At 58.8% G+C, this 26,286-nt stretch overlaps 1 protein-coding gene across 4 annotated transcripts; it reads right to left on the bottom strand.

Annotated features, from left to right (window-relative positions):
• Positions 1-1,415: 1,415 nt before the first annotated feature.
• Positions 1,416-24,716, bottom strand: COLEC11 (collectin subfamily member 11). Of its 4 annotated transcripts, none has more exons than XM_069575205.1 (7): positions 24,511-24,716; positions 20,767-20,909; positions 13,097-13,168; positions 7,216-7,287; positions 4,581-4,634; positions 2,373-2,468; positions 1,416-2,175 (listed from the first exon to the last, which is right to left on the bottom strand). In XM_069575205.1, exons 2-7 carry the CDS (start codon positions 20,882-20,884, stop codon positions 1,784-1,786), a joined length of 804 nt encoding a protein of 267 aa, XP_069431306.1. In that variant the 5' UTR covers positions 20,885-20,909; positions 24,511-24,716; the 3' UTR covers positions 1,416-1,783. The 4 variants fall into 4 exon arrangements, with proteins under 4 accessions (XP_069431306.1, XP_069431305.1, XP_069431308.1 ...); XM_069575204.1 differs by lacking the exon at positions 24,511-24,716 and adding an exon at positions 24,029-24,349; XM_069575207.1 differs by lacking the exon at positions 7,216-7,287 and having other exon boundaries at positions 24,511-24,580.
• Positions 24,717-26,286: the final 1,570 nt, after the last annotated feature.

The raw sequence follows: 26,286 nt of genomic DNA, 5'->3' as shown, positions 1-26,286 counted from the left end.
GCGCCGCGCCCTCCCTTGCCAAGCCCGGGGATTGAATTAGCGCTTCAGTCCTGGCTTCCCGCCGGCTGTCGCGTCCGAACAAATGCGGCTGCAGTCATCACCGCCCTGCAGAGGCGTGTGGCCTGGACCGGACCACAGACCGAGCCGCGGGCTTCCTGCGCGGCCTGCTGGCACGGGGCCTCCCAGGAGGGCTTGGCGGAGGAGGAGGCGGGTATGGCTCCCTCTGGTTTCACCTGAGAGTCGAGACCACATGAGATCACAGAGGTGACCCACTCCACCTCCCGATAAGAGCGGGACGCAGTCTAGGGAGGTGCACTTATCCCGGGAGAAGAGCCTGGCTCTGGCCGGGTGGGGGCACCCTTGACCCACCCTAGAACCAGGGCGGTGGCCAGGGGCAGTCTCACAGGCAGATGTCCAGGCCTTCACGCAGCAGAGGCTCAGCTTCAGGAGGCCCAGGCCGGACCCCTCCCGAGGCCCTGCCCTGCACTGTCCCCGCGCGGACAGCTCCCTGGCACAGGCCCCCTGGGCTGGATCTGCACGTCCTGTGAAGGGCAGGCACCCAGGCCAGCTCAGGGCTGTGGGCTGCGGGCAGGGACGCCTGCAGGCCCGGAGGTGCTGTGGGGGCGCCCGCAGAAACCCCGAGCAGGGCTGCTGTGGTACCTACACACCACAGGGTGCTCCAAGAGGACCAGCCTCCGCCTGCGGTGGGCGTCACCCGGCCTTCCCTCCGCCCCAGCCGCCCCAGGCAGACCATCCCTTCCTCCGAGGCAATCAGTGTACAAGCATTCTGCAGACAGTCGGGTAGCCAGGGCCTCGCTCCCAAAACAGACTCGCAGGGGTCCCTGAGACTGTCTCCCCACAGCCCCCTACTGGCCCCCAGCCCCAGCTGTTTTCCTTTGTGCGTGCACATCTACATGCTTCCTTAGAAAAATGAAGATGCTTGGGGGTTTTTTTGCTGAGGTTTCTGACATACAGGAGGAAGAAACATGGGTGACTGTGGCAGGCAGCTTCTAGAATGGTCCCCAGTGGCCCCGCCCCCAGGAGTCCCCTCCTGAGTGTAGGCTGGGCTTGGCCACTGGCTCCTGAGACAGGGATGCAGACTGCGATGGGGCATTGCTTCCCTGATGGGCTCAGGCCGCACTGCTCAGAGGCACCAGCGGTCCTCAGGGGCTGCCCAGGGCAGAGGCCCCCAGCGAGGAACCCAGGCCTCATCCAGCCACCAGTGTGACCTCACGGTCAAGTGTGGCTGGTGAGGCAGAGCTTGGCTGTGCCTGGTGTGAAGTCCTGCCCCACAGCACCTTCAGGGACACCGATGACTTGTCACAAGTTGCTGTTTGGGGGTGACAGTGATACAGGAACAGACAAGGAATACCGCTAGTGAGGACGTGGAGGACGAAAGGACACCGCACATTCAATCAGATTCAGAGCCTTTATTTTTCTTGTTCTTGAAATCTGGGTTTGCAGCAAAGCAAAGCTGTCTCTACTTGGTTAATAAAAGGAACTTGTATTTTAATATAATTCATAGAAGCACTGATCAAAGGTAAGAGAATGCTTTTCCATATAGTCCTTTATGACCTCCCTACCATTGTTTGTACTTAACTGTTGTAATAATTAAAGAAGTCATTTTATACTCTGGACAAAGCCAAAAGCAATTCTGAGTAATAATTACATAACAAACATTCTGGCTACAAGTTGTAAAACTTTAAGTTCTTAGGAATAATAGCCAGAAACACTGGCTTTCCTTTCAGGCCCTGGAGATGCAGGGGCCGCGGGGCAGGGCCCCCTACATGTGCTCCTTGTCGAACTCGCAGAGGAAGTGCATGGTGAGGTGGCAGGCCACGTCGTTCCAACCCCCTGAGGCCACCAGCTCCACGCAGTCCTCCTCGTCGTAGGCGTTGTTGGGTTCCCCGCTGCGCCACTTGCTGAAGGTCTGCATGGGCGAGCGGTCCGCGTAGACGAACGCGCCTTCCCTCTCCAGGTCATTGATGCCGATGAAGACGCGGGCCAGGCCGGCCTGTGTGATGTAGGCGGCCAGCAGCGCGTTGGCGGCCTCGTCCTTGGGCATGCTCAGCGTGCCGCCCCGGCCCTGGCAGGCCAGCTGCGCGTCCAGGTAGCGCTTCTCCTCCTTCACCAGCAGGTACATCTTCTGCTCCGTCTCTCGCACCCCAGCAACGGCTGCGACGACAGGGCTGGGGGTGAGCGCCGGCGGTCCCCGAATGGAGCACCGACCCGGAACACCGACCCAGCGCACCGTGCAGCGCGCACAGACACGGAGTCCCGGCCGGGCCCACGGAAACCACCCCCGTAGACAGCAGTTCCCGGGGCAGGGCTGGGGGAGGCCCTGGAGCAGGAAGGTGCCCAGAAGCACGTACCGTTCTTTATGAACTTCAGCTCGGCTGTGAGCTGGGTGACCTGGTTGTCCATCTCCCCGATGGCCTTCCTCAGCTGGCTGCACTCGCACGGGATGCCTGCGGATGGAGACCATGGCCAGCATGTTAGATGAGCCTCCTTCCCAAAGCACCGACGTGATGTAGCAGACACGCAGGCCGTCTAAGCTGCGAGCGAGGCTTGACCCTAAAGGCGAGGAGCGGTGGGAGGGCAGCAACAGGGGCGCCCGGGTCAGGTCCCAGTTTCTCATTCTCGCTCTGGTCACCGTGGGAAGGAATCAGTGGGGTGCAGAAGTGACACGGGGTGGGCGAGAGCGGCGGTCGAGACCGTCACCGCGGGAGGATGTCTGGACCGTGTTTCGGGGGCGGGGGACAGAAGACGAGACGTTTGGGAAGCGTGGTGGAGCTGGAGCCCTTGGGCGATGTTTGGTCACACATGCGCGGCCCACCACGCTCCAGTTCAGGTGTCTCCTCCCGGACTCTCGAGAGGACCCTAATCTTCGTGCCCTGAGGAGCTCCACGGGGTAAGGAGCCTTCTCGAGATGCCACTTGGCTGTCACGGCGTCCCGGGCGAGCTGCACGTGGAGACACGCCTGGCTCCAGCATCCGCTCCAGATCAGAAAGGGCTGCCGGCTCCGCCCACCTGCCCGCGACTCGGCCCACCCACCAGCGGCTAGGCCCACCCACGGCTCCGCCCACCCGCGACTCGGCCCACCCACCCGCGGCCCCGCCCACCCACCAGCGGCTCGGCCCACCTGAGACTCGGCCCCGCCCGCCCACCCGCGGCCCCACCCACCCGCGGCTCCGCCCACCATCCGCCCACCCGCGATTCGGCTCCTCCCACCCGCTGTTCCGCCCACCGTCCCGCGGCTCCGCCCACCGTCCCGCGGCTCCGCCCACCGTCCCGCGGCTCCGCCCACCGTCCCGCGGCTCCGCCCACCGTCCCGCGGCTCCGCCCACAGCGGCTCCGCCCACAGCGGCTCCGCCCACAGCGGCTCCGCCCACAGCGGCTCCGCCCACAGCGGCTCCGCCCGGCCGCAGGACTTATTCCTGGACTCCCTTGCGTGAGCGTTCAGCCCACCTTCGCAGTCTGATGGTCAGCTTCGGTGTCTGGCCCGTCATCCAGACTCCCAGCACCCTTTATCACCGAGAGCCCGTTCACCCCCACCACCCACAGGGCGCTCCCCTCCCGGGGCACCTGGCGCCGCCGCGCCTGGGTGGGTTCGCTCTAAGGGAACTTCCTCCGAGACGTGTCTTCAAGGTCTCTGAGGGCCGAGCTGGAGAACTGGGCCCGCTGTCCACCCGACGGGCCCCTCAGCGCGCACAGGGGCCGCCCCAGGGACGCGGACACCGCGCTCCCCCCTCATCCAGTCTGTGAGGGGTCTCCTGTGTCACCCGGGAGGGACAGACAAGGACCCGCAGCTGCAGACCCGCCAGGAGGGGGTCTCAGCAACGGGTCTGAGCGGCCGCGAGAGCCGAGGGAGGGCGGGGCAGGGACGGGAAACAGGACAGCCGAGGCAGGTGACCGCAGGGACAGTCCGGCGGGGGTGGGGGGGGGGGGCTGTGGACAACGTGAACCTGGCGGGGACGCTGGAGGCGCGAGCTGGGCGGTGGGCTGGCCAGTGCCGGCGGTGGGGCAGGCGGCTCCGCTGGAGAAGGAAGGGGAGGCAGCAGAGGGGCTCCTCCGGGGAGAGGGGGCAAGTGGGGGCGACGGGACACTGACAGGACAGGTCTGCCCGCAGCCGGGCCTCCGCGGCCCCCAGGAGGGGTGGCCGGCAGGGACGAGCTGGGGTCCCCTGGGGAGTCTGCTGCAGGACTCCAGAAAGAGCAGACCCAGGAGGTACAGACATGCTTTTCAGAGAAGCCAGGCGCTCAGAGCAAGTGGGCTCCCCAGAGACGCATCAGGGAAGGACGCCTTTAGGGGTCTTTAGGACCCCTGTGTCTGAGCCGAATGAGGAGCTGGGGCCACATGCAGTCGGCAGGCAGACCACGGCCCTAAGCAGGACACAGACTCGTTCAGGCGGGAGGAAACCGAACACTGGAGGAGTCCACAGAGGCAGCGACGCCCGGGGAGGGGAGGGCAGGTTCGTGTGCTGCTTTCCAGCCCCTTGCAGCATGCTGTCATGATTTATACGTTTTAAAAGTGCAGTTTTAACACACGTTTGAGAAATCCTTGGACCCTTTATGCCATACCTGGTTCTCCGTTAGGGCCAGGGGGTCCTATGTCACCAGAATCTCCTTTTTCACCTGCAAAAGAGAAGCAAGGCCAAAGTCACCAAGCAGAGCTGGGGCATGTTCCATCAGACTGTCCAGGTGACAGCGTTCATTCTTCCACGGGCAGTGCCCTGGGGTTCCTCCCGGTCCCTCCTCCCGCAGTGAACTGTAGGGAGGCACAGTCTGTCGATGATGGCTTCTCCAGGCTCTGCTTACATGAGCGGGAACACACACATAGCACAGGACTTAGAGGTTACCAGACAAGCATCACGTCGATCCTGGAAAGCCAGCACGTTTCCTAGGACATCCATCACCTCAGGAAATCTTAGGCTCAGTGCCAGTCCTGTCTGAGGCCCTCATCACAGCAAGAGAACCCAGCTAGAACATGTGACCTCAGAGATGAATGGACCTTACGGGTTACCCAGCCAAACAGAGTCAAGATGAGACTGGTCCTCCCCGACCCTCTCTGGGAGGCAGCGAGGTGTCACCATGGACCCCTGGGCGCCAGCCTTCCGTGGACAGGACATGCCACTCAGCCACTCTGACCCTCCATCTCTGCCAACTTATAAAACAAGGGGGTCAGAGAAAGCCACAGAGACAGAGCTTCTAGCTGCTTTGAAATCAGACGAAGGATATTTATTTTTAAATCACAGGGATGTCCCTAAATCGTAATCTTTCTTCCCCCTGAGAGAACCCAAGCATCTCCGCTGACCTGGGGGCAGTGAAGGGACAGTGAAGTGCACATCCTTGGAGACCCATGTTCTGTCTGATGGAGATGGAGAGAGCTCGGCAGGCTCCATCCTAGTGATGCCTTTATCAGCATCAGGAGCTTGAGAATGACTCAGGGTTCAGCCTGACAAGGGCCCAGCATGGCAGCCTCAGAGACATGGAAGCTCAGGTAAGCTGAGCCCACTGAGGACCCCCAGGGCAAGCTGTCCCCTGTAAGACTCTAACATTTACCCAGAGCACACGCTGTGTGTTACAAGCATGTACACCCCTACTCGTAAGCAACACCCACTGCCTTTTGCACAATGGCTGAAAGGCAGAAACCCCTCCAGCGACCCCCAGCAGATGAAGGGGCAAGTACAATGTGGTCCTTCCATGCAACAGAAAATTGTTCAGCCTATGAAGGGAGGAGGTCCTGACGCCTGATCCAGTGGAGATGAACCTCGGAAGCATCATACTAGTGAAATAAGATACAAAAGCACAAAGAGTGTGTGACTCCATGTATGTGAAATATCTAAATGGGCAAGTTCACAGAACGCGGATAAGCGGCTGCTGGGGCTGGAGGGGAGAGGGGAGTTACTGCTTCATGAGGACAGAGTTTCTCTTTGGAGTAACGGAAGTAATTTGGAACTACATATATAGCGGTGGTGGTCGCACAACACGGCAGTGGAACTTAGTGGCGCTGAATTGGACGCTGAAAGCGATGAATTTTATGTTACAAATGTTTTACCACCCCTTTTTAAAGTTGTCTGCAAGCAGTCGTATCATCCTCTGTGTCACACACGTCTGTGTGCTCCGTGACGAATCCTGGGAGCAGAGGCTCCCTGCGGATTTGCTAGGGGCAGAGGCGCTTTAGAGACAGTCCCTGTCCCCAGCGTGGGGCCCGGGGACTGTGCTCCGTCACCCCATCTGGGGCTTTTAGTCACGAGTGGGTCTAGGTGGTCTCTCCTGGTGGGGGCCACAGGGACCTGCCCTGGCCCAGCCCGGCCCTGGCAGGAAGGGCTCCTTGGCCAGGACTGTGCGGAGGGTGTGCCCACTGGGCAGAGCCCCCACAGCCTTCCAGGTCCCCCAGCCTCGGTCTCCTGGCACCAACACCCACGACGAGACCTGTGGGGGCCTCCACGAGACCGGGGCCTGCCTGCCTCATCACGAGCCCCGGGGCCCAGCAGAGGTGCAGATAAGCCAGGGGCTCAGAAATCATTCGCTGACGGAGGGTGGAGGGGGCAGAGCACGAGGCCGAGCCACCCCTTGATTGCCCTGGGCCTCGTCTTCTAAGCCCACCCTCCAGGGTCGTGCAGGTCAAACGGGATGAGGTGGGCACTGATGCTGCTTCCCCTGTGCTCATGGGGAGCCGCCCCCCAGTCTCAGGAAGTTTGAGCCACCGAGCTGGAGGTGGACATACAGTGTGTCCAGAACACCGTTCTTCCGCTGCTCAAACGGGCCTCCTGATTGTCCCCCGAGCCCAGGCAGCTTGGTCCTCACCTTTCCTAGCTGGACTCTTCTTAGCAAACAGCAGACTCCGGGTGACCGGCCCGCACCCACACCCAACCTACCCCAGTGGCCCAGGCTCCTCTGCGGTGGTGGGTCTTCTGAGTGCAATGGCGCGTTCCCCAGGCAGGAGGTCACTCCCCAGGCTCCAGCGGCCCGCCCCTGCAGTGGGGCCCTCGTGCTGGGAACGAGCTGCCCAGGCTCGGGGGACAATCAGGAGGCCCTGCAGGGTGGGGGCACCCCTGCCTGGTGGCACCCAGTCAAGTCTGATCGCTCCCAAAACCAGGGAGAGACCTGATCACGTGTAAAGCACACACAATAAACACGCCCACCAGCTGCTCTCCGAGCGCCCAGCGGTGAGCCTGCGAGGGAACGTGAGCCAGAGATGCGAGCAAAATACCTTTGGAGCCAATGGGGCCGATCTTCCCGTGGCGCCCCACACCGCCTTTCTGTCCTTTGTCGCCCACGTCTCCTGCAGAAACAACAAGATCACGGTCGGCCAAGGCACGGGTAACGTGTACAGGTGACATGTAGGCACGCCATCTGCCGGAACACACACGCACGCACACCCAGCCACGCACGTGTGCACAGCCACACACGCACACAGCCACGAATGCACACGAGGAGGCCGGATACGTAGCCGTTCTCAATCTCTCCAAGGTCGTGGGGTCAACTGACCCCAGAGGTTCCTCATGTCACCTGTTGTCACCATCCCCCCCCCCCCTTAGCCTTGCACGCTACTGAACAGCGGAGGCCTCCGAGCACACCTCTATGTCCTCCACTCAACCAAGCCTCAGACCGAGCACTCAGGCAAGTCCTACCTCTGTGATGTTGCCCCAGCTCAGAGCAGGTCAAGGTCACAGGACAGAGCACAGGCTGAGGGCTGACCCACGGTGGAGGCGGAAACACGCCCTCAGTCCACCAGGGCCGGCTCAGATCCGCACAAGGAGGAGGGGCCTGGGGCAGAGCACGTGCACGGACGCGCTCCTGTTTATTACAGGAGCAGTTCATTGCATAGACCAGGTTCCAGGGTTTAGGTCCCTGGCCCAGCCACAAGGCGAGCTCCTGCCCCAGACACATGTGCCCTGCGTGACGCTGGGGACACAAGAGAGACAGAGCTCAGTGTCTGCTGGAGGAGGCGGCTCTAACCTCAGTAACGAGTGCTGTAACAGGAGAGGCATGGGGGTCTCTTGGGGTGGTTCAGCTGGTTTTCACACTGTTTCCTCATTGTCCAGCAGGGTCTGCTAAATTAGATTAAACTTGAGCTCCACCGGCAGCCCCATGAAGACCCACGCTCAGAGCAGCTGGAGGTCTCCGAGACCACCCGCCCAAACACAGCTGCGGACGGGAGGGCAGACACACAGAGTCAAGGGACTTGCGCCCACAGTGCGGAGCAGGGTGGATGGTTCCCAGCACAAGGGCCCCACTGCAGAGGGGCAGGGCGCTGGAGCCTGGGGAGCGACCTCCTGCCTGGGGAACGCGCCGCCTCACTCAGAAGACCCACCACCGCAGAGGAGCCTGGGTCACACTGGGGTAGGCTGGGTGTGAGCGTGGGCCCATCACCCAGAGTCTGCTGTTTGCCAAGAAGATTCCAACTAGAAAACGTGAGGACAGAGTGCAGGCCTCCAACAACCTGAGGTTCACTTCTCCCTGAAACCCCTGCAGCTCAGAACAACACCTGTCCACCCCTCTGCTCCCCTGAGACAGCCCCTGCCGCCCCAAGCAGACAGGAGAGGGTGGGAGCCTGGCAGGGGGCCTGGAGGGGAAGCGCCTTCATCAGGAACAATCTGGTGAAGTGCTTCCTCCCCCGCCTCCCCACACACACACACACAAAACCTCCCAGCTTAGCAGTCGATCAAGTAATGATTTGGTTCATCTGCTGAAGGACGCAGTCAGGGTCTGGCACACATCCTGCTGTTGTACATAAGCCATAACCTGAGGATGACTGCAGAGCCCCTGGTGTTCAGCCCATCTATGAATTGCACAGCCAATTGGAGGAGTGTGGGATGTGATCACTGCTGCAGGGAGCTCTGAGAATCCAGGTACAGATACGGACAATCAGACCATAGCAGCTCATGGGGCAGGGGATGGAGGTGGGCCTGGAGCTCCAGGCCAAGGGGAGCGAAGGCGCTGCGGGTCTGCAGATCCGGGGAGAGGCCCCCATGTGCTTGTCACCACAGATGGCTGGACCCACACCAGGGAGGACTCCAGAGGTCTGGGAGGGGTGTCCCCACAAGCTCCCAGGTGATGCAGATGCTGGTCTGCATCCTGGTCCCAGAACCAGGCTTGGGGACCCTTGAGGCTTTGGGGGCGTGAGAAGGCGGGAGATGCAGGAGGCCACCTGTGCAAGCCAAGGCTGGGGGTCAGCCAGCCCTGCATCTGAGTCCTCAAAGTCGACTCTCTCCAAACAACGTGGTGATAACGTCCTCCTTGTGGTCTGAGATGCTGGGCACATGGCACTGCCCACCTGCCCCTGAGGAGCCGTGTGCGGGGTGCTCAGAACTTGGGCCCTGGCCCTGGCTGAACTCCCCTTGTTGTTCGACCCCGCCTGGACCCACACAGACACACAGAGCCTTGGGCCCACCAGCTCACACACCAGAATCTACATTTGAACACATCGTGGAGTGACTCCAAGGCCTCAAAGTTGGGAGCAGGCCACCTGCTCCCAGCCTGGTGGCCTCACAAGAGGGCCTCTGTGCAGAAGGTGGGCCCTGGGGGAAGCTGGGCCCCAAGTGAGTGGTCGCCCTCGCCAGCACGACCAGCACCCTGCCCTGCATGGTTCCCACACACCACCTGTGGGTGCTGCTGCGGGCAGTGTTGGTGCTGGGGAACTCGTGCACACACACGTGTACACACACACACACATCTATATGACACACAATGCATGGGTGTGCCTGTCACGTGTGCACGCACATACACATGCCCATGCATTCACGCAAACGTGCACGTATACATGCCTGTGCATATGTGTGCATGATACAGGCATGCGTACACATGTTAACACTCACACAGACATGCACACGCACACGAACAACACATTCAGACATGCAAACATAAACACACACCCTGCAACCCTGTCAGCCTCGCTGCATTTGGGCTGGAACCTGGGAGCAGGAGCCCAGCACGTCCTGCAGTGTGACCCTGCGCTCGCGAGACCTTCGGGGTGTGGACTGCCTGCCGCTCCTCAAGGAATAGTCTCTCTGTGGAGTTTGCTGGAGAAGAAAGAGGCGAGAACCACTGGGTCCCCTGACATATTCACACGCTCTCTGCTTGAGGGCGACCCACGGTCAGAAAAGCCAAGTGACTGCCAAGCGGGCGGGGACTGGTTGCAACAAGAGCCCACTGCCTTCATCCTGCCTCCTCTCGAGTCCTTTAGGACAAAAGCAAACTTTCCCGCCCTGGGAACACACTAGACACACTCAGACCCTGTCGTTCCACGCCTCCAGAGCCGGCGGTGGTGGCTCCCAGGGAGCCCATCCCCTCTGCTAATGAGACGGGCACTGCACACATTGTCCTCTGGCCACGCACGGGGGACGGGGCTTGCAGTGGGCTGGCGATTCTCATCAATTTTAATGAAGATCTCACACGGTCCTTTGAAGAGGAGACAGGGCAGAAAGAGCTCCTGGCAGCCCGCTTCCTCAGCGATTTTTAACGGGGATGACGCATGCGTTCCAGCACCCAGAAAGCCCATCAGGGTCGGGATTGCTCTCCACCCTCCCAGGCCGGGAGGGGCCCCAGCTCCTGCGCTCGGGGGCCGGCGGGCAGCCTCTTAGCTGCGTGTCTGGGGGCTTGAGATGATACACGTTTAGCAGGTGGTATCAGCAAGCGCAGCTCCTGCAGAGTGCGGGCAGGACTCACGTTCCAATGAAGGACAGCGACAGCGGTGGGCGGGGTGCAGGGGATCTGCCGTGCGCAAGGGCCGTCTTTGTTCTTCCAGAAAAGCTAGCCAGCAGCTTGCAGGCACTTTCTGGTGCAGCTGCTTTGAGTTCCCAGCAAGGGGGCTGCTCCATGTGTGACCAGAGGGCCACCCCCTACCAACACATGTCATGCCAGCCAAAGCGGGAGACCCCCGCCTGCAGCAGCCCTGGCACTCCGTGGAAGCTGGGCTCAGAAGGATGTCGGGGGCATGGTGCTGCGGTCCCACTCACCCTACTCCCTGGCACCGGCCGCCAGTCTTACCCATCTCGGCTGACCCCCAAACCAAAGCTGAAGCTGCATAAGCCCAACTGGTCCTCCTGGTTGGAGGGGCATCTCAGGGTAGAGCATCTGCCCGGCGGGCAGCAGGGAGAACCCAGCCCAGCACGGCCAGATGCCTGGGCCACAGACCACCCCCCGCCCCCCGCCAGAACCTGGGGAGGGGCGGGTCTCCGCACAGTCACCCAGGCCCTCAGACAAGCCACCCACAGGTTTCAGACGCATTCTTTCCAGATGTTTCCCAGACAACTGACTGAGGGCCTTCCAAGGGCCGGGTCCTTGATGGGATGGGAAGACTCCAGTCAGGAGCCAGCGGAGAAGGGAAGGAAGGGGTCCCACGGGGAAAACAGTGCAAAACCAGGGAGACTGGACGCCCATGGGACATTCTGGACATCTGCAGGGAATCCCTCACACTTTCTCAGCAACTAACAAAAAAGTTCCTGGTCGGACAACTAGGATCCCACGTGCCTCGGGGCAACTAAGTCTGCGGGCCGGAACCAGGAGTCTGGGCACTGCGCCGAGAGCTCCTGCGCGTCCCAGCAAAGGCCTCATGTGGCCGGAGAAGTGAACATCTCTTTCTAAAAAGCACACTGATGTAGCCTCTCACTGCTGCCAGGCTGGCAGCTCTCTGAGGCAATGAGGGTGATGGCGGATGGCCTCCTTTTGCTTCAATAAGAAAGAAAGGGTGAACAGATTTGACCCTTTTGAACGGCCATATCCACTCAGATTTCAAATACACCAGCATTTCGATCTACAATTACACGCACGCCTGGAATTCATCTTCAAGCTCCACTCGTGCACATTAGGAATGACATTTAAAGATGACTCACTGCAGCAAGGCGCTAGGAAACTGCAAACCTGCAGTAATGGGAGACCAGTCAGCTAAAGCACGGACACCGGGTCATCAGGAGGGAGCGAGCAAACCCGCGTGTCCTCCTGTGGACGGATCTCCAAGTACACGGACAAGCGGAAAGAACAGGACGCACGACGGTACATACATTTTGCAACTGTTCCTACAGAAGCAGGGAAGAACAGAGCTCACCTGGCCATTCCAAAATCGCTCTGCAAAGATGGAGAACGCTGACAGCTGGTCAGAGGGGAGGGTGGCTGGTGGGGAAGGAAGGAGGCTAGTCCCTGGGAATGAATATACGTTTTGGACTTTGAGCCAGGAGCTTAGTTGGTTTACTTTTTAATTAATCTGTTCCAAGTAAAGGGAGAATTAATGAAAAGCAGCTCCTGGGCTTGAGGGAGGGTGGTGGTGACCGAAGCGCTCTAGGTCTTGGTGGGACCAGGGTTTCATAGGCCAAAGTCAAGGATGGCACCTCCCAAAGGAGACGATGGGCAAATCACACCTCGAAAGAGTGAGCAAACAGGGCATGGGCTGACAAACGTAACGGCCTTTCCCGTGTGGCTGCACCTTCTCCTGACGCCAGCGTTGAGAGCTTGGCTGGGGACGGGCCAGAGCATCTCAGGGCGTGGGCCCCCAGGCCAGTGTCCCAGCGTTGACAGAGCACTCGGCACACCGCTTTTAAGGACTTTGCGAATTTTAAAGCAGCAGCAGTAAGTGAGCCCTAAAGGGGACACTGGCTGACATCACCGTGCACCATGTAGCTGCTTCCCTGTGAACCTCAGCACCAGCCCAGGAGGCAGGCTACACGACACCATTTTACTAACGAGGGAACAGGTTCAAAGTGACTTCCATTCTCAGGTTTCAGAACCCCAAAAAAATGACTAGGGCCCATCAGCCATAAATGGGAGGCCATAGAGTGCCCCCCTCCACCATGGCCCACCCAAATCTGTGCCCTCTCTCCCCTGCACACCGATGTAACTGTTTCCATCACTGTTTGCACACCGTCATAATTGAACCTGCGTGTAACGATCACTTGGCACGTGAGGGCCAGCCAGAGCTGAGCTCCGCGCCCTGGGCCGTCCCTCGATGTGTGCCTCCCAGGAGGTACTTTGTTTCTTGGTGCCAGGCAGGCAGGACTGGGAGCGCTGTTTACAGAGCGCTCTGGGCACCTGCTCACTCACACCCCCCTCCCTCTTCTCCCCCAGCAGCGCCCCCAGGGCCCAGGGGCGGCAGGTACCTTTCTCTCCCGTGGGGCCGACTCTCCCGGGCCGTCCTGGGGCGCCTTTGTCCCCCTTCTCACCAGCATCCCCTGCGGAAGAAGCCACAGGCCGTTAGGACCTCACGCCAAGCGCTGGGCCCCAGCCTCTGTGCGGACGGGGCAACCAGAGAAAGCTGCTCCACGTCTATGCCTCCAGCCAGGGCCCTGACCTCCCTCCTGCCCAGCCCCCAGGGGCTTCACCCCCCTTCCTGACCCCCTCCTAGCTGGTCTCCCTCCCCGGTCTGCTCTCAGGACTCTGTGTCCTCGCCCACCCCCTTCTTGCAGCAATGCACCAGCCCCTCTCCAGACAACACTCAGGGCTGGCGCCCAGTCTTGTCACTGGACTCTGTTTCATTTATTTTGTTCAAAACTGAAAAGGGGAAATGGGCTGTCTGTTGAGTCTCCCGGGTACCACATACTTGGCATGTCCCAAATCGACCCCAGGGTTTCCCCCAGAAGTAGTCTCTTCTGTGGACTTTCCTGCCGTTGAGACATCGACTCGCCCAGATGCCAAGCCCCAGGCCCTGAGTCATTTCTGGTTTTCCATCCCCCTCACCAAGGCTATTGAGCTACAGTCCATGGGGTCACAAAGAGACAGAGAAGTCGCTCAGTTGTGTCTGACTCTTTGCAACTCCATGGACTGTAGCTGACCAGGCTCCTCCATCCATGGGATTCTCCAGGCAAGAATACTGGAGTGGGTTGCCATTTCCTTCTTCAGGGAATCTTCCCGACCCAGGGGTCAAACCTGGGTCTCCTGCATTACAAGCAGACTCTTTACCATCTGAGCCAAAGACTGGGCCAAAGCTGAGCCAGTGAGTATCCACCGACTGCGCACAGGCCAGCCAGCTCCCCTGGTCCCCTCTGGGGCCCCCATGCTCAGCCACGTCTCTGCAGCTCTGGGGGCGCGTGGACCACGAGCCTGCCCTCACACAGCTCGTGACAGGGCACAGGTCACAGAGAACAGTGCCAGAGCAGGTCAGGGTGTGGCGGGAGCGAGGGGGTGAGTCCTGACAGAACACCCAGGCCTCCCCCGCCCGCCCCGGTCTCCGCTCCAGAACGACCTTCCTAAAACACAGAGCCCGTTAGGACACCTCCCTTGGCTGGAGATTCAGAACCACCAACAGCCAAAGGTCCCTAAAAATACCACCCCGCCTCTAAGCCCCACAAGCCTGTGTGCAGAGCCCAGGCCTTTCTCACACAGGTCTTTCTTCCACCTGGAGGGGTTTCATCTCATCATCGGACCCTCCAGGAGGCTGCGCTTCACCCGCTCGCCCCCCGCAAGGTGGGTCTCCCTTCCCTGGAGACGGGGAGCCTGCCCTCACCACAGTCATCATGCCTCACACAGCCTCCCGCTGCCCCTGCTCCCGGGAGTGGCTGTGGCTGCCACGCCTTCCCCGGCGTGCACAAGTCCGAGTGCACTTCCGTCCTGCCTGAACGGCCCCCGTGCACCTTCACTGGGTGGCCCGCTCCTCTGAGACTACCGACTCCCCAGTGACATTCCCCAAACCGATCATCTGGCCCGAAGTGTGAAGAGACGAGCAAAGTGAGCGCCAAGGAGACCTGGAAGGCGGGGGGCTGTGTCACCGCCCTGGCGGCTCTGGGGGCCGCTACTCAGGGCGACCGACACGTGCAGCGCACACACGGGCCCTTGAATTGCAGGATAGTTCTTGGGATTTTTTATCTTTTAAAAAGGAATGGCAACCCACTCCAGTGCTCTTGCCTGGAAAATCCCATGGACGGAGGAGCCCGGTAGGCTACAGTCCATGGGGTCGCAAAGAGTCAGACATGACTGAGCGACTCCACTTTCTTTCTCTCTTTAAAAAGGGAGGAAACCGTCGCAGCGATGGCGCTGGGAGAAACACTGGCAGTCCGGCCTGAAGCACCAGCTGACAGGCTCCGCCAGGAATCGGCAGGCTCTGCAGGGCGTCACCGCCAGGAATCGGCAGGCTCTGCAGGGCCACCGGCATCGTGACAGAGAAGGAGCAACCCAGGAGGCGGGACTCAGGGGGCAGCCCGAACCTGCTCTGAAATGAGACCCAGAGGATCCCGCAAAGATGAGAGGGAACAGGAGCAAATGGCACTGAAGAAGGACCAGCTAGGGATCTTCTGCGTCGGATGAATTTCCAAAGCCAGTTACTCTACAGACGGGGCTTCCCAGGTAACACTAGTGGAAAAGAACCTGCCTGCCAATGCGGAAGACGTGGGTTCCATCCCCGGGTCGGGAAGATGCCCTGGAGGAGGGCAATGCAACCCACCCCAGTATTCTTGCCCAGAGAATCCCATGGACAGAGGAGCCTGGAGGGCGACAGTCCTTGGGGGTCGCAAAGAGTCAGACACAACTGAAGCGGCTTAACACACACATAGACAGGCTGAGCAACAGAACAGCCGATGACAAGGCCAGTTTATGAAACAAAAGATTAGATAGAAGGACTCGGATGAAGGGCTGAAAAGTTTTGTTTCGGTTTTGAAGTTATCGAGTCGGGAGTTGAAGAAAAAACCCACAAACCCCCACACTCACCACACAGGAATTCCAGCAAAGGGGAACAGACGTTTGAGCCTTCATAGCTGTGATTTTGCAGCTCTGGGGAAGGTCATGAAGGGTGTGATGCGAGCGCCCACGGAGCAGCAGCAGAAGAAAATGGGGGAAACCACTCAGACGTGCGAGAGTGGCACACGGGGCGTCCGGAGTAAAGAGAGAATTCCGCAAGCAACGCAAGCAAAAGGAACGTTTAAAGCCTGCGTGCATGTGAATGGGGGTCAGACAGACGGAGACTCCCCGACGGCGACGTGGGCTACGAGAATAAGACGAGGCAGGTTTTCAACAAAAGGCCGTAATTTAGACAGAGACCAGAAGGGGCCTCCCTGATGACGCGGCTTCTGACGGAGGCCTGCTGACGCAGGCGGATGCACCCACGGAGTCGGGGGAGAGGACCACCTGGGCAGGTGAGGAGTGGTGAGCCAGGGGGTCTGGGCCGGCGGGCAGGGAGCCCGGAGCAGCTGGCGCTGGGACCAGACGACCTGCCAGGCTGTGGGAGGGAAGCGCCCACCAGGGCACCCACTGCATCGCGGGAGGGCAGTGAGGAGAGTGTGTCCGCATTTCTGAGAGCACCTGGGGAGCCCAGACCTCACGGGGGCCTCAACAAGCCTGGAAAAGTAGCACCAGCAAACCCACCAGGTTTTCTTTCGTCGGTTAAGACGGACTCTGAAAGCTCACGCACTGCTTCACTCATCTCCATAGCATCACCACCTCGGCCCCTGCCCCCTGCAGCCCCATGTGATATGGGAACCGTGTCCACTTCACGGATGAATACAGGCCAGAGACAGGCCACGCCTCCCAGGACCACCAAGCCCTGGGGAGAGGACAGGCGGCCAAGCCCCTCCTCGGGGAGAGGAAGCCGTCAGGACCGCGACCTGTCACGCCGCCTCCTGCCCTGCATCCACCCACTTCCACGGGCCCTTCTCCGAGGATAAGCAGGGGTTGGGAGTAAGGATCCAAGGTCAGCAAGAGCCTGAAGAGCCCCGAACGTCACCTCGTGTCCCCAGACTCTCCTTGCTGAGACAGGAACAGGAATAAGACATCGCCCAGCACAGTTAAGGCTTCCTGAGGAGCGGGGTCCAAGGGGCTGCTTTCTTTTTTTCTAATTAATTTAACTGTAGGGTAATTACTTTACAATATCGTGGTGATCTCTGCTGTATATTGACGTGACTCAGCCACAAGTACACACGTGTTCCCCCCACCATCCTGAACCCCCTTCCCACCTCCCTCCTCCAAGGGGTTTCTCTCCTCCCGAGTCTAGGCAGAAACCCCCTCCTCGCCCTTCTCCCAAGGCTCTGTGTCTCTGACCTGTGAGACAGGCCCTTCAAGCCTCCCCCAGCTCTGGATGGAGGCCCCAGCCTTCCTCGAGGTCCTGCCGTGCGGAGTCCAGAACCTGGAGTCCGCGGGCCTCCTCATGCCAGGCCATGTAGACTGTCTTGCCTGGCTCCCTCATCTCTGACAAAGAGGGGATGACTTGTGTGCACACGGCGTGCTGGGGGTCGCTGGAGACTCACCCCCCTCCCCACCCACCCTGGGAGGCAGCCCAGACCCCGAGACTCAGCGGCAGGAAAGCTCGTGGCTACCTGTCCTGCGACTTTGACCTTGACCTCCTCCTTGCAGAGGTGCCCTAGACGCGCTTACAGGAACACAGGCGGTTTCCAAGCCCTGTTGGTGTTCGGCAGGGCTTGAATTCATGGTGTCTGCTGTCTGGGGGCATAGAGCCTGCGCTCCTGTGGGGCTGGGGGTGCTGTCTGGGGACTGTCTTCCTGACCCCTGACCCTCCCGCCTACACACGTTACACGCATCCGGCAACGCGCACACACGCCCGGGAGCGCAGGAGCCTTTCCCCACAGCCGGGTCTCTGTCGGGCGCTGATCTGAGGCCGATTTGCTACATCAGGTTCTGAATGACGGGTATTCGTAGTGTCTGGACCAGCAGAGGCTGACGCTCCGCTGTCTTGCTCATTTCCCGCGGCCGTGTGCGTACGTCCTCCAGCCTCACGGAAGGGAAGACCACGTGTCCTTGCGTACGGCTCGCCCCGCGCCTGCGCACCTCGCCGACCGTGCGCGAGCTCCCGCGCCCAGACAGAGAGGAGACTCCGCCGGAGCGGGAAGGCATGCCCGTCAGGACGCGCATCGCCAGGCTGAGCCCACAGCCGCCGAGGGAGGACCACAGCGGCTCGGCTCTCACCACACCTGCTGCAAATGCCGAGTCTGCGGGCAGACCTCCCCAGGCCAAGCTCAGGGCAGAGGTGCCCCAGCAACGGAAGGAAGGGCCCGGGAGACTGCAGAAGACGGCACCGGCCCGGAGCAACATTTCAGAAGAGCGAAATTCCCAAGTGCGTGTGTGAGTCACCTAAATGGTTTTATCAACCTTCCTCCAATCAATTTTTTTTCCAGTGGTCATGTCTGGATGTGAGAGTTGGACTGTGAAGAAAGCTGAGCGCCGAAGAATTGATGCTTTGGAACTATGGTGTTGGAGAAGACTCTTGAGAGCCCCTTGGACTGCAAAGAGATCCAACCAGTCCATCCTAAAGGAGATCAGTCCTGGGTGTTTATTGGAAGGACTGATGTTGAATCTGAAACTCCAGTACTTTGGCCACCTGATGTGAAGAGCTGACTCGTTGGAAAAGACCCTGATGCTGGGAAAGATTGAAGGCAGGAGGAGAAGGGGACGACAGAGGATGAGGTGGTTGGATGGCATCACCGATTCAATGGAGATGAGTTTGGGTAAACTCCGGGAGCTGGTGATGGACACGGAGGCCTGGCATGCTGCAGTCCATGGGGTCGCAAAGAGTCGGACACGACTGAGTGACTGAACTGAACTGAACCAATCAATTGGAAAAAACCTTCAGAATAACCATGCCCTTTTAAAATCTCTGAGTGGCAGGCTTGCTAATACACACTAGTGCTCTCCTCCCTGCAACCCCATTGTTCCAGCCATAATGGAAAGGGCTCTTACTCTAAATGCAAAGAGAGCCTGCTATTTTTGGGTCTGCAAACGGACCTCACCTTGAGCACAGTGCCAGTCAGGGGAAGGCTGCCAGGAGTCGTGCTGAGAAGGACCTGAAGCCCCTGTCACTCGGTGGAGGAAGCGTCCGCATGGGACGGCCGAAGCGGCAGCATTTAAGATCCCCTGTGCCTCCAGGCTCCTCTCTAAGGAGACGGGCACCCGCTGGTCCTCGTGGGCTGAGCCTGGCCCAGCGTTTGTCTAATGGACAAGCGGAGGCCACTTACCTCCTCTTTCACTGTAAGAGCAGGACCTGTATTGTGTTTTCACTTCCATCCCCACTGGCCAAGGCTGTTCCTGACACATGTGCGGTCATCAGAGCTTTCACAGGCTCTTGTGGGCACATTCTGAGCAGGTGTGGCTGGCGGAGCCCTCGTCCCTTCCCTGGCTCCCTGTGTGACCAGAGCACCCAGTGGTTGGGAAGCCACTTGGAGAGGGCAGGGGGCAGCAGGGAGTCCTCTGTGCCCTGAAGCTGGGTGTGACGCTGATGCTCTACACACCAAGCGCTGGAGAAGTCCCAGCCGCCCCACGACCCTGAGCCTCATGAAAGGGCCTGGGGTCAGAAGGGCCTCTCTCTGCTCCTGGGGCCTCCTGCTTTCTGCAGCCAGGGAGCATCCCAGAGCACCTGCAAGGTCAGAGATGGAGCTGTGAGCCGGGGACCCAGGCGGTGAGGGCCGGCTGAGCCTGCTCCCCCTCTCCCCCGCCACAGGGCCCCACGTCTCGGGGGTGGGCCCTGCTGTGATGCGGAGCCTCGCTCTGCAGGGGGCACGCATGCACGTGGACCTGAGCATCTCTCCTCCACCCTTCCCCTGCTGCCCCCTCACTCCCCCGACCCCCCCGTAAAGTGCAGAACACTGAATCCCTCCTCCCTTCCGGTCAGCTTCTCAGCCCAGAAGGCTCTCAGGCAGCCCTGCAGTTCTGAGTCAGAACACGCTGCAGAGAGTAACCAGGCGAGGTGCGGGCAGGTCTGTCAGCGTGACTCTGCGGCTGGTTCCCAAGGAGCCTGCAGAATCCAGTACCACAAAGCTCACCCCGAATAGCTGCTGCAGCTTCTGTTTGCCAGTTATCCCTCAGCAGCTGGATATCTAAGAAAGAACCAGCTGCCCAGATTTCCAAGGGCTTTCGTAAACGTACTGGGAAGTTTCTCCACTGGAATTGCTGATTTGATGTTGATAGACTAGCATGAAACTACACGTGTGAGATGAGGCTGCCCCTGAGACCTGGGATCCAGACCACACGCTGAGTGACAGCGTGTCACCCACGGCCCCAGACATCCTGCCCCTGAGACCCGGGACCCAGACCGCGTGCCGAGTGACAGCGTGTCGCCCACGGTCCCAGACATCCCATGCCACCGCTTAGAGCCCGTCCGACCACCTGCTGGCAGGTGAGCCTTGGCGAGCAGGATCCCGGCAGATTCACCAGCACACCCCCTCTGCGGAAGATCTCCCATCGCGTTTGCTCACTGCACCCGCCCAGCCTGTGCGTGTGGGAGGGGTGGGGGGGACAGCCGATCAGCTCTCTGCGACCGGCCTTCTCCTGGCAGTTCAATGGCTCATCACTGCCCGCAGCACGTTGCTAGGTGGTGAGAGACCACTGCTGAAGGAAGCGACCGGTCCCTGGGGCAGCTGCTGGTGGGGGAGAAAGCCCTGCGGGGCCTGCGGAGCACGCAGGTCAGAGACACCGCATCTGGATGAGGCAGAAATGGTCCCGAAGCAGATGGAAACAGCATCTTCTCAGAAGTGCCCTCGAGATATGCTTGTAAACCCAGACGCCTGACTCTAGATGCTGCCCCCGTTTTGCATTTAATCTGTGGACGAGGCTGAGCTGTAGACAGGCGCGCCACGCCCTCCTGGGCTCTGTGCTTAGAAGCGCGGCTGCTGAAACGGCGGTGGGTCTCCTTCCAGCTTTTCTTCCAACTTCTGTGCATTTGTGCATTTTATTGGGATTCAGAAGGGACCGTTTAAAATTGCTGACTCTTCCTACAACAATTGGTCTCTGTGTAAAGCATTCTTTAGAACCCCCTCCTGGTTGCGTTTCCCAGGTTACCCGCCTGCCCACCGATGGCCACGTGGGCGGCACTGCCCGGGAGGCCTGGGGACCGTACCTTTGAGGCCGGGAACGAGGATCTGCACAGAGCAGGCATCGTCCACCGTCTGCTGAGCGGCCCCAGCCCGGAGCACACAGAGGAAGGCCAGGCCCACCAGAGCCAGAGCCCGCTTCATGGTGAGGCTGGCAGGACGCTGACTCCTGGAGGGAGGGGGGAGGAATAAACAGTGACCGGAATTCCGGAAGCCTGACAGTGAGTGACAGTGCGCAGGCCGCCTGCCTGGGGCCGCTCCCCTCGTTCTGGGGCATCCCTCTCTCTCTCCTTCTCTCTCTCTGCCTCTGTCTCTTTCTCACTCGGGTGCCAACTTAAACCTCCACCCAGATGTCCCCTTTGCCCAGCAGTGACAACGATGACTATCCTGGGAGGTGTTACTCCAGATTCTTGTCTTCTGGTTCTTTATAACTAAGGTTCAACACACACAAAGGTGCGTTCAGCATCAAAAACCAAACGCTGGAGAGCTGCCCCTTCACACGACGGTGTCCTGACCCCAGTCTCTGGCGCCTGCCCCAGCCCCATCTCCTGCAGAGGGGCACGTCCCCACACCTGTGAGCCCGCCCGCTCCCCCTGCCCTGAAGTCGGCTCGGTGGATTCCTGGACAGCGCAGGGCTAGTGTGCCCGGCTCTCAGTCATGGGATCCTGCTTCACGCTGCGTGGTCTTACCTGCTTTACTCAAATCTGTTTTGCTTGTTTAGTTGCTCAGTTGTGTCCGACTCTTTGTGACCCCATGGATTGTAGCCCACCAGGCTCCTCTGTCCATGGGATTCTCCAGGCAAGAATACTGGAGTGGGTTGCCTTTTCCTCCTCAAGGGGATCTACCTGACCCAGGGATCAAACCTTTGTTTCCTGCTTTGCAGGTGGACTCTACTGCTGAGCCACCAGGGAAGCCCTTAGCCGACATTTGTGCTCCAGGATGCTGCAGGCATCTGTGGCTTCTGTTATCTCCTTACATCGATGAGAAGGCATCTCAGCAGGAGGGCTGGGGCGGGGAGAGAGGGAACCACCGCTCTAGCGGCAGATGGCTTGTGCTCAGATCGATGGACACTGTCCGATTGGTGTTTGTGGGATGCAGGCCATGTTCAGATTGTTTTAATCAAAAGTGTACATGAGAATATCCTCTCTAACTAGAAACAGCTACGTCAGGAGACTACCAGGGTGTTTAGCAAGACCTGTTGCTCTGACACTTAAAACACGCTTGCTCCTTGGAAGAAAAGCTCTGACCAACCTAAATAGCATGTTAAAAAGCAGAGACATTACCAACAAAAGTCCATATAATCAAAGCTATGGTTTTTCCAGTAGTCATGTATATGAGAGTTGGACCATAAAAAAGGCTGAGTGCCAAAGAATTGATGATTTTGAACTGTGGTGTTGGAGAAGACTCTTGAGAGTCCCTTGGACTGCAAGGAGATCCAACCAGTCCATCCTAAAGGAAATCAGTCCTGAATATTCATTGGAAGGACTGATGCTGAAGGAGAAACTCCAATACTTTGGCCACCTGATGCTAAGAAATGACTCATTGGAAAAGATCCTGATGCTGGGAAAGATTGAATGTGGGAGGAGAAGGGGACGACAGGATGAGATGGTTGGATGGCATCACTGACTCAATGGACATGAATTTGAGTAAACTCTGGGAATTGGTGATGGACAGGGAGGCCTGGCGTGCTGCAGTCCATGGGGTCGCAAAGAGCTGGACATGACTGAGCGACTGAACAGCAACAACTGCTCTGACTTGGTCTCAAGAAAGGGGAGCAGCGGGAGGAGGACCCTGGGTGGCGGACAGCCCCCTTAGCCCTTCCCTCATCCCCTGGCCCTCTGCCCACTCGTGCGTCTGTGCCCACCCACCCAGCAGGTCCTGCCAGCAGAAGCTGGGGTGGGCAGACCCTGGTGGGAGCCTGTTTCCCAGCCTTCAGGCTCCTTCCTGCCCTCTTAGAAGAGGAATTTTGTTTTATAAACCAGGAAGCTGCAGTTCCTCCTGGCGCCTCTTCAACAACAACACCCTTATCTCCCAGCCAGGACCCGGGAGGCCAGAGCCCGCGAGACTGGGACCCTCTCCTCCGTGAAGGAGGCAGCTTTGCGGAGGGGAAAGGAAATTCAATTTGGAACTTTTAGGAGAAATACCTGGTAAGAATGAAACAGGCAATGAAAAAAAATGCGGCTTCCTGCACGCCAAACATGCAATTGTCCGTTTTCATTAAATGCCCACAGCAGACCCAGCACCTTATGGCACCTCGAGTGCCTGCAGAGCAGCGCGTTCCTCGGGAGCGCCGCGGGTCTCGGGGGCAGACACCGCACCCCACTCGCTGTGTTGCTCCTGCAGTGACACTAGGCCTCCCCTGCGGCCGCAGCACGGCCAGCGTCACCCCAAAGGCGCACATCTTTTCTGTCTTCTTACCAAGACCCTCAAAGGAAGAGGCCTTTTCCATACTCCCCTCCCCAACTTTACAGGAATTATCTGTGTGTCCTCTTATTTGGCATATACGTTGTTCAAGACCGTAAGTAAAATTGGGGAGCTGTGAAAGTTTGGGGTGCTGCTCTGCTCACACCCAGGGCAACACGTTTCCCATCAAACCGAAAACCCAGTTACACACACTCAGCGGCTCCCAGACGTCTGCTTGCAGCTTCAGGACTGCGGCCCAGCTTCAGCCCGCAGGCAGGCGGCTGGGGGGGGGATGCCCCTGCGACGTTGCACAGCCCAGTGCTGGAGGCGGGACGACCCTCCCCGATCATAAAAGGACCCGACACACGGGGACCCGATTTGCCCCAACAGTTGCCTTCTGCAGCCCCTCCAGACTCCCGTCACTGAGTCCCACCCAGAGCTGCTAGGCAGACGTGAGTTTGGGTGAACTCCGGGAGGTGGTGACGGACAGGGAGGCCTGCTGTGCTGCGGTTCATGGGGCCGCAAAGAGCCAGACACGCCTGAGCGACTGAACTGAGCTGAAAGAGGAGCAGTTCCCCGGGGCGCCCCTCCTGCGGGGCACGGACCCGGCTGGGACTCAGGAAAAGCTGCTTCTCCCCGCCTGGAGGCAGTGCGGCAGGGCTTGCCTCGGTCTCCCAGTAACTGGTACACTAAGTGCTTCTCCTTGGTCGGCTCCAGGCAGTCTCCACCATGAACCCGGCCTTGGTCCCTGTGACAGGCCGACCTGGAGCAGACCGCTCCGCCCCGCACCCAGTACCCTCGGTGCCCCCCAGCAGCCACGCCTCGTGGCCCCAGCATCTCTCATGTCCCGCCCCGAGGCTGCAGAGGGGCTGGCAGTGTCCCTACCTGAGGCGCACACCAGGCGGAGGGGGCGTCCTGACTGCGGCCACGGGGACCCTGGGCCCCGGGCTGAGTCTGCGCTCAGACCCGCACGTCGGGCGAGTGGCCTGGCTGTCGGCCGGCCAGCGACTCGACTCAGGCTGGGGCTGCAGCCTTATCTGCAAACGGCTTCCTGTTTGCAAAGCCTCAGGCGGAGGAGGGAGTGTGGGAACTCGGGGACGTGTGAGACGTCGGGGTCTCAGGGCCCCTCACTCTTCCCCCCAAACTTCCACACCAGTCCCTTCTCTGTCCATCTTCCCTGTCCCTCTTTTTCTTTTGAAAAGAAGCATTGTGTTGTGGGGTGCAGCAGAATTTACACAGGAGAGTGACAGTTACCAGCCGGCCTCACACGGACAGGAGCCAGTGTCACACGGACAGGAGCACACGCAGGCTGACTTACTGTGTTGTCTTCCCACGTGGGTTCCACTCCAAAACCGTGAAGTACTCACCTACTGCTTGCCGAGACCTAATCTGTGCGTGTGTGTGCTAAGTCGCTTCTGTCATGTCTGACTCTGCAACTCTATGGACTGTACCCTGCCAGGCTCCTCTGTCCATGGGGATTCTCCAGACAAGAATACTGGAGTGGGTTGCCACGCCCTCCTCCAGGGGATCTTCCTGACCCAGAGATCGAACCCTCGTCTCTTACGTCCCCTGCACTGGCAGGCGGGGTTCCTTGCCACTACCGCCACCTGGGAAGCTCTGACCCATGACAAGACCGCAAAAGCCCCCCACTCACCGGAATTTCACTTAAGGCAACGCAAGCCAGATCCAATGACTGGATGGACCCGGCTTCCGTGTGGCTGGGAAGTGGGGCGTGGGGGGTGGGGGGCCACTTAAGAAGACAGTTGGCGAATTAGGATCATAAACAGCTGGGGTCAAAGATGAACACTTATTAAGACTGACAAGAGAAGTTATCACAAATTACAGAAGTAGGGACGGACAGATGCCACACACATCCCCAAGTGCATGAGGGAGAACGGACTGTTTATTCAAATTGCCTGACAGTGTAAGTCAGCCCGATGACTCGGATGGAAACAGACCACTTCCTGGAAAACACAAGCTACCACGGCGGACTCCCCACAGAAGAGAGAATTCAACAGTCCTGGAGCAATTAAGGGGATTGCACTTGTGATTTTAAATCTCCCCAGAAGGAAATCTCTAGGCCAGATGGTGTCATAGGCGAATTCTGCTAAATGTTTAAAGAAAAACTAATTCCATATAATTCTTCCAGGAAACAGAAGTGGAAAAGAAACACTCACCAATTTATTTTATGAAGTTAGTGTTATCCTGATACCAAAGCCAGACAAATGCACTCCCAAAAAGAAAAGTATAGACCAATAACTCGCTAAAGATATGGATGCAAGAAAAAAGAGAGATGAAATCAATCTTTAACCAAGTATTAGCAAACAGAATTGAGCAATATGTGAAAAGATTTATAAGCTATGACTGTGGGGTATTTTGGGGATGCAAGGCTGGGTCAATATTCAAAAATCGGCTCAAGTGAAAAATCGACTAAAGTGATCCGCCATACCAATAAACTAATGTGTCACACTGGTTGAAGCAGAAAGATCTGACAAAGTCCAGCACACTTTCGATGATAGAAACTCTCAGAAAAATGGGAACAGATGGGGAATTTCCTCATCTTGACAAAGAGCATGCATTTTTAAAATAAAAACTGTGGTTTTAATTGGAACATACCTGACACCCAACATTCAAGACCAAGGTGCACTGCACATTGATCTGATGCGTCTGAACACGGTGTATGGTCGCCTACAGGGGTGGCATCGGTTAGCACTTCATTGCATCAGAGTTGTCGTTGCTTTTTAAATGTTTATTTGAGACTATTTGCCTGCAGGTCTTAGCTGAGGCACTCAGGATCTTAGTTCCCTGACCAGGGATCTAACCCAGGGTGCCTGCATTGGGAGAGTGGAGTCTTTAGCCACTGCATCACCAGGGAAGTCCGCCATTTCTTCTTTTGTGTGGTGGGAATAAGATCTCGCTCTCAGGAATCTTGACGGTTTTCATACAGCATTGCTGTCTGTGTTCACTGCACTGCGCTATCAGCTCTCCAGGACTTACTAGCTGCACACGTGTCCCTGGAACCTCTCTCCCCGTCCCCACCTGCCAGTGACCACTGCCCCTTTATAGTTTGGCTGCCTTGGACCTGCATGAAAGTTACAATCAGTGTCTTTCCATTGGATTCTCTCTTAGCTTATGACCTCCAG

Source organism: Ovis canadensis, chromosome 2, assembly GCF_042477335.2.
Source record: "Ovis canadensis isolate MfBH-ARS-UI-01 breed Bighorn chromosome 2, ARS-UI_OviCan_v2, whole genome shotgun sequence".
NCBI classification, from domain to species: domain Eukaryota; kingdom Metazoa; phylum Chordata; class Mammalia; order Artiodactyla; family Bovidae; genus Ovis; species Ovis canadensis.
This window is presented reverse-complemented; position numbering and strand designations above follow the sequence as displayed.

Bases quoted from the DNA above. Each gene is read 5' to 3' on its own strand.
- COLEC11 (XM_069575205.1), bottom strand. From the start codon at position 20,884: ATGAAGCGGGCTCTGGCTCTGGTGGGCCTGGCCTTCCTCTGTGTGCTC. The intron at 7,288-13,096 runs GTACCTGCCGCC...TTGTTTCTGCAG, and splicing joins CGGCCCCACGGGAGAGAAAG to GAGACGTGGGCGACAAAGGA. The intron at 4,635-7,215 runs GTATTTTGCTCG...TCTCTTTTGCAG, and splicing joins CGGCCCCATTGGCTCCAAAG to GTGAAAAAGGAGATTCTGGT.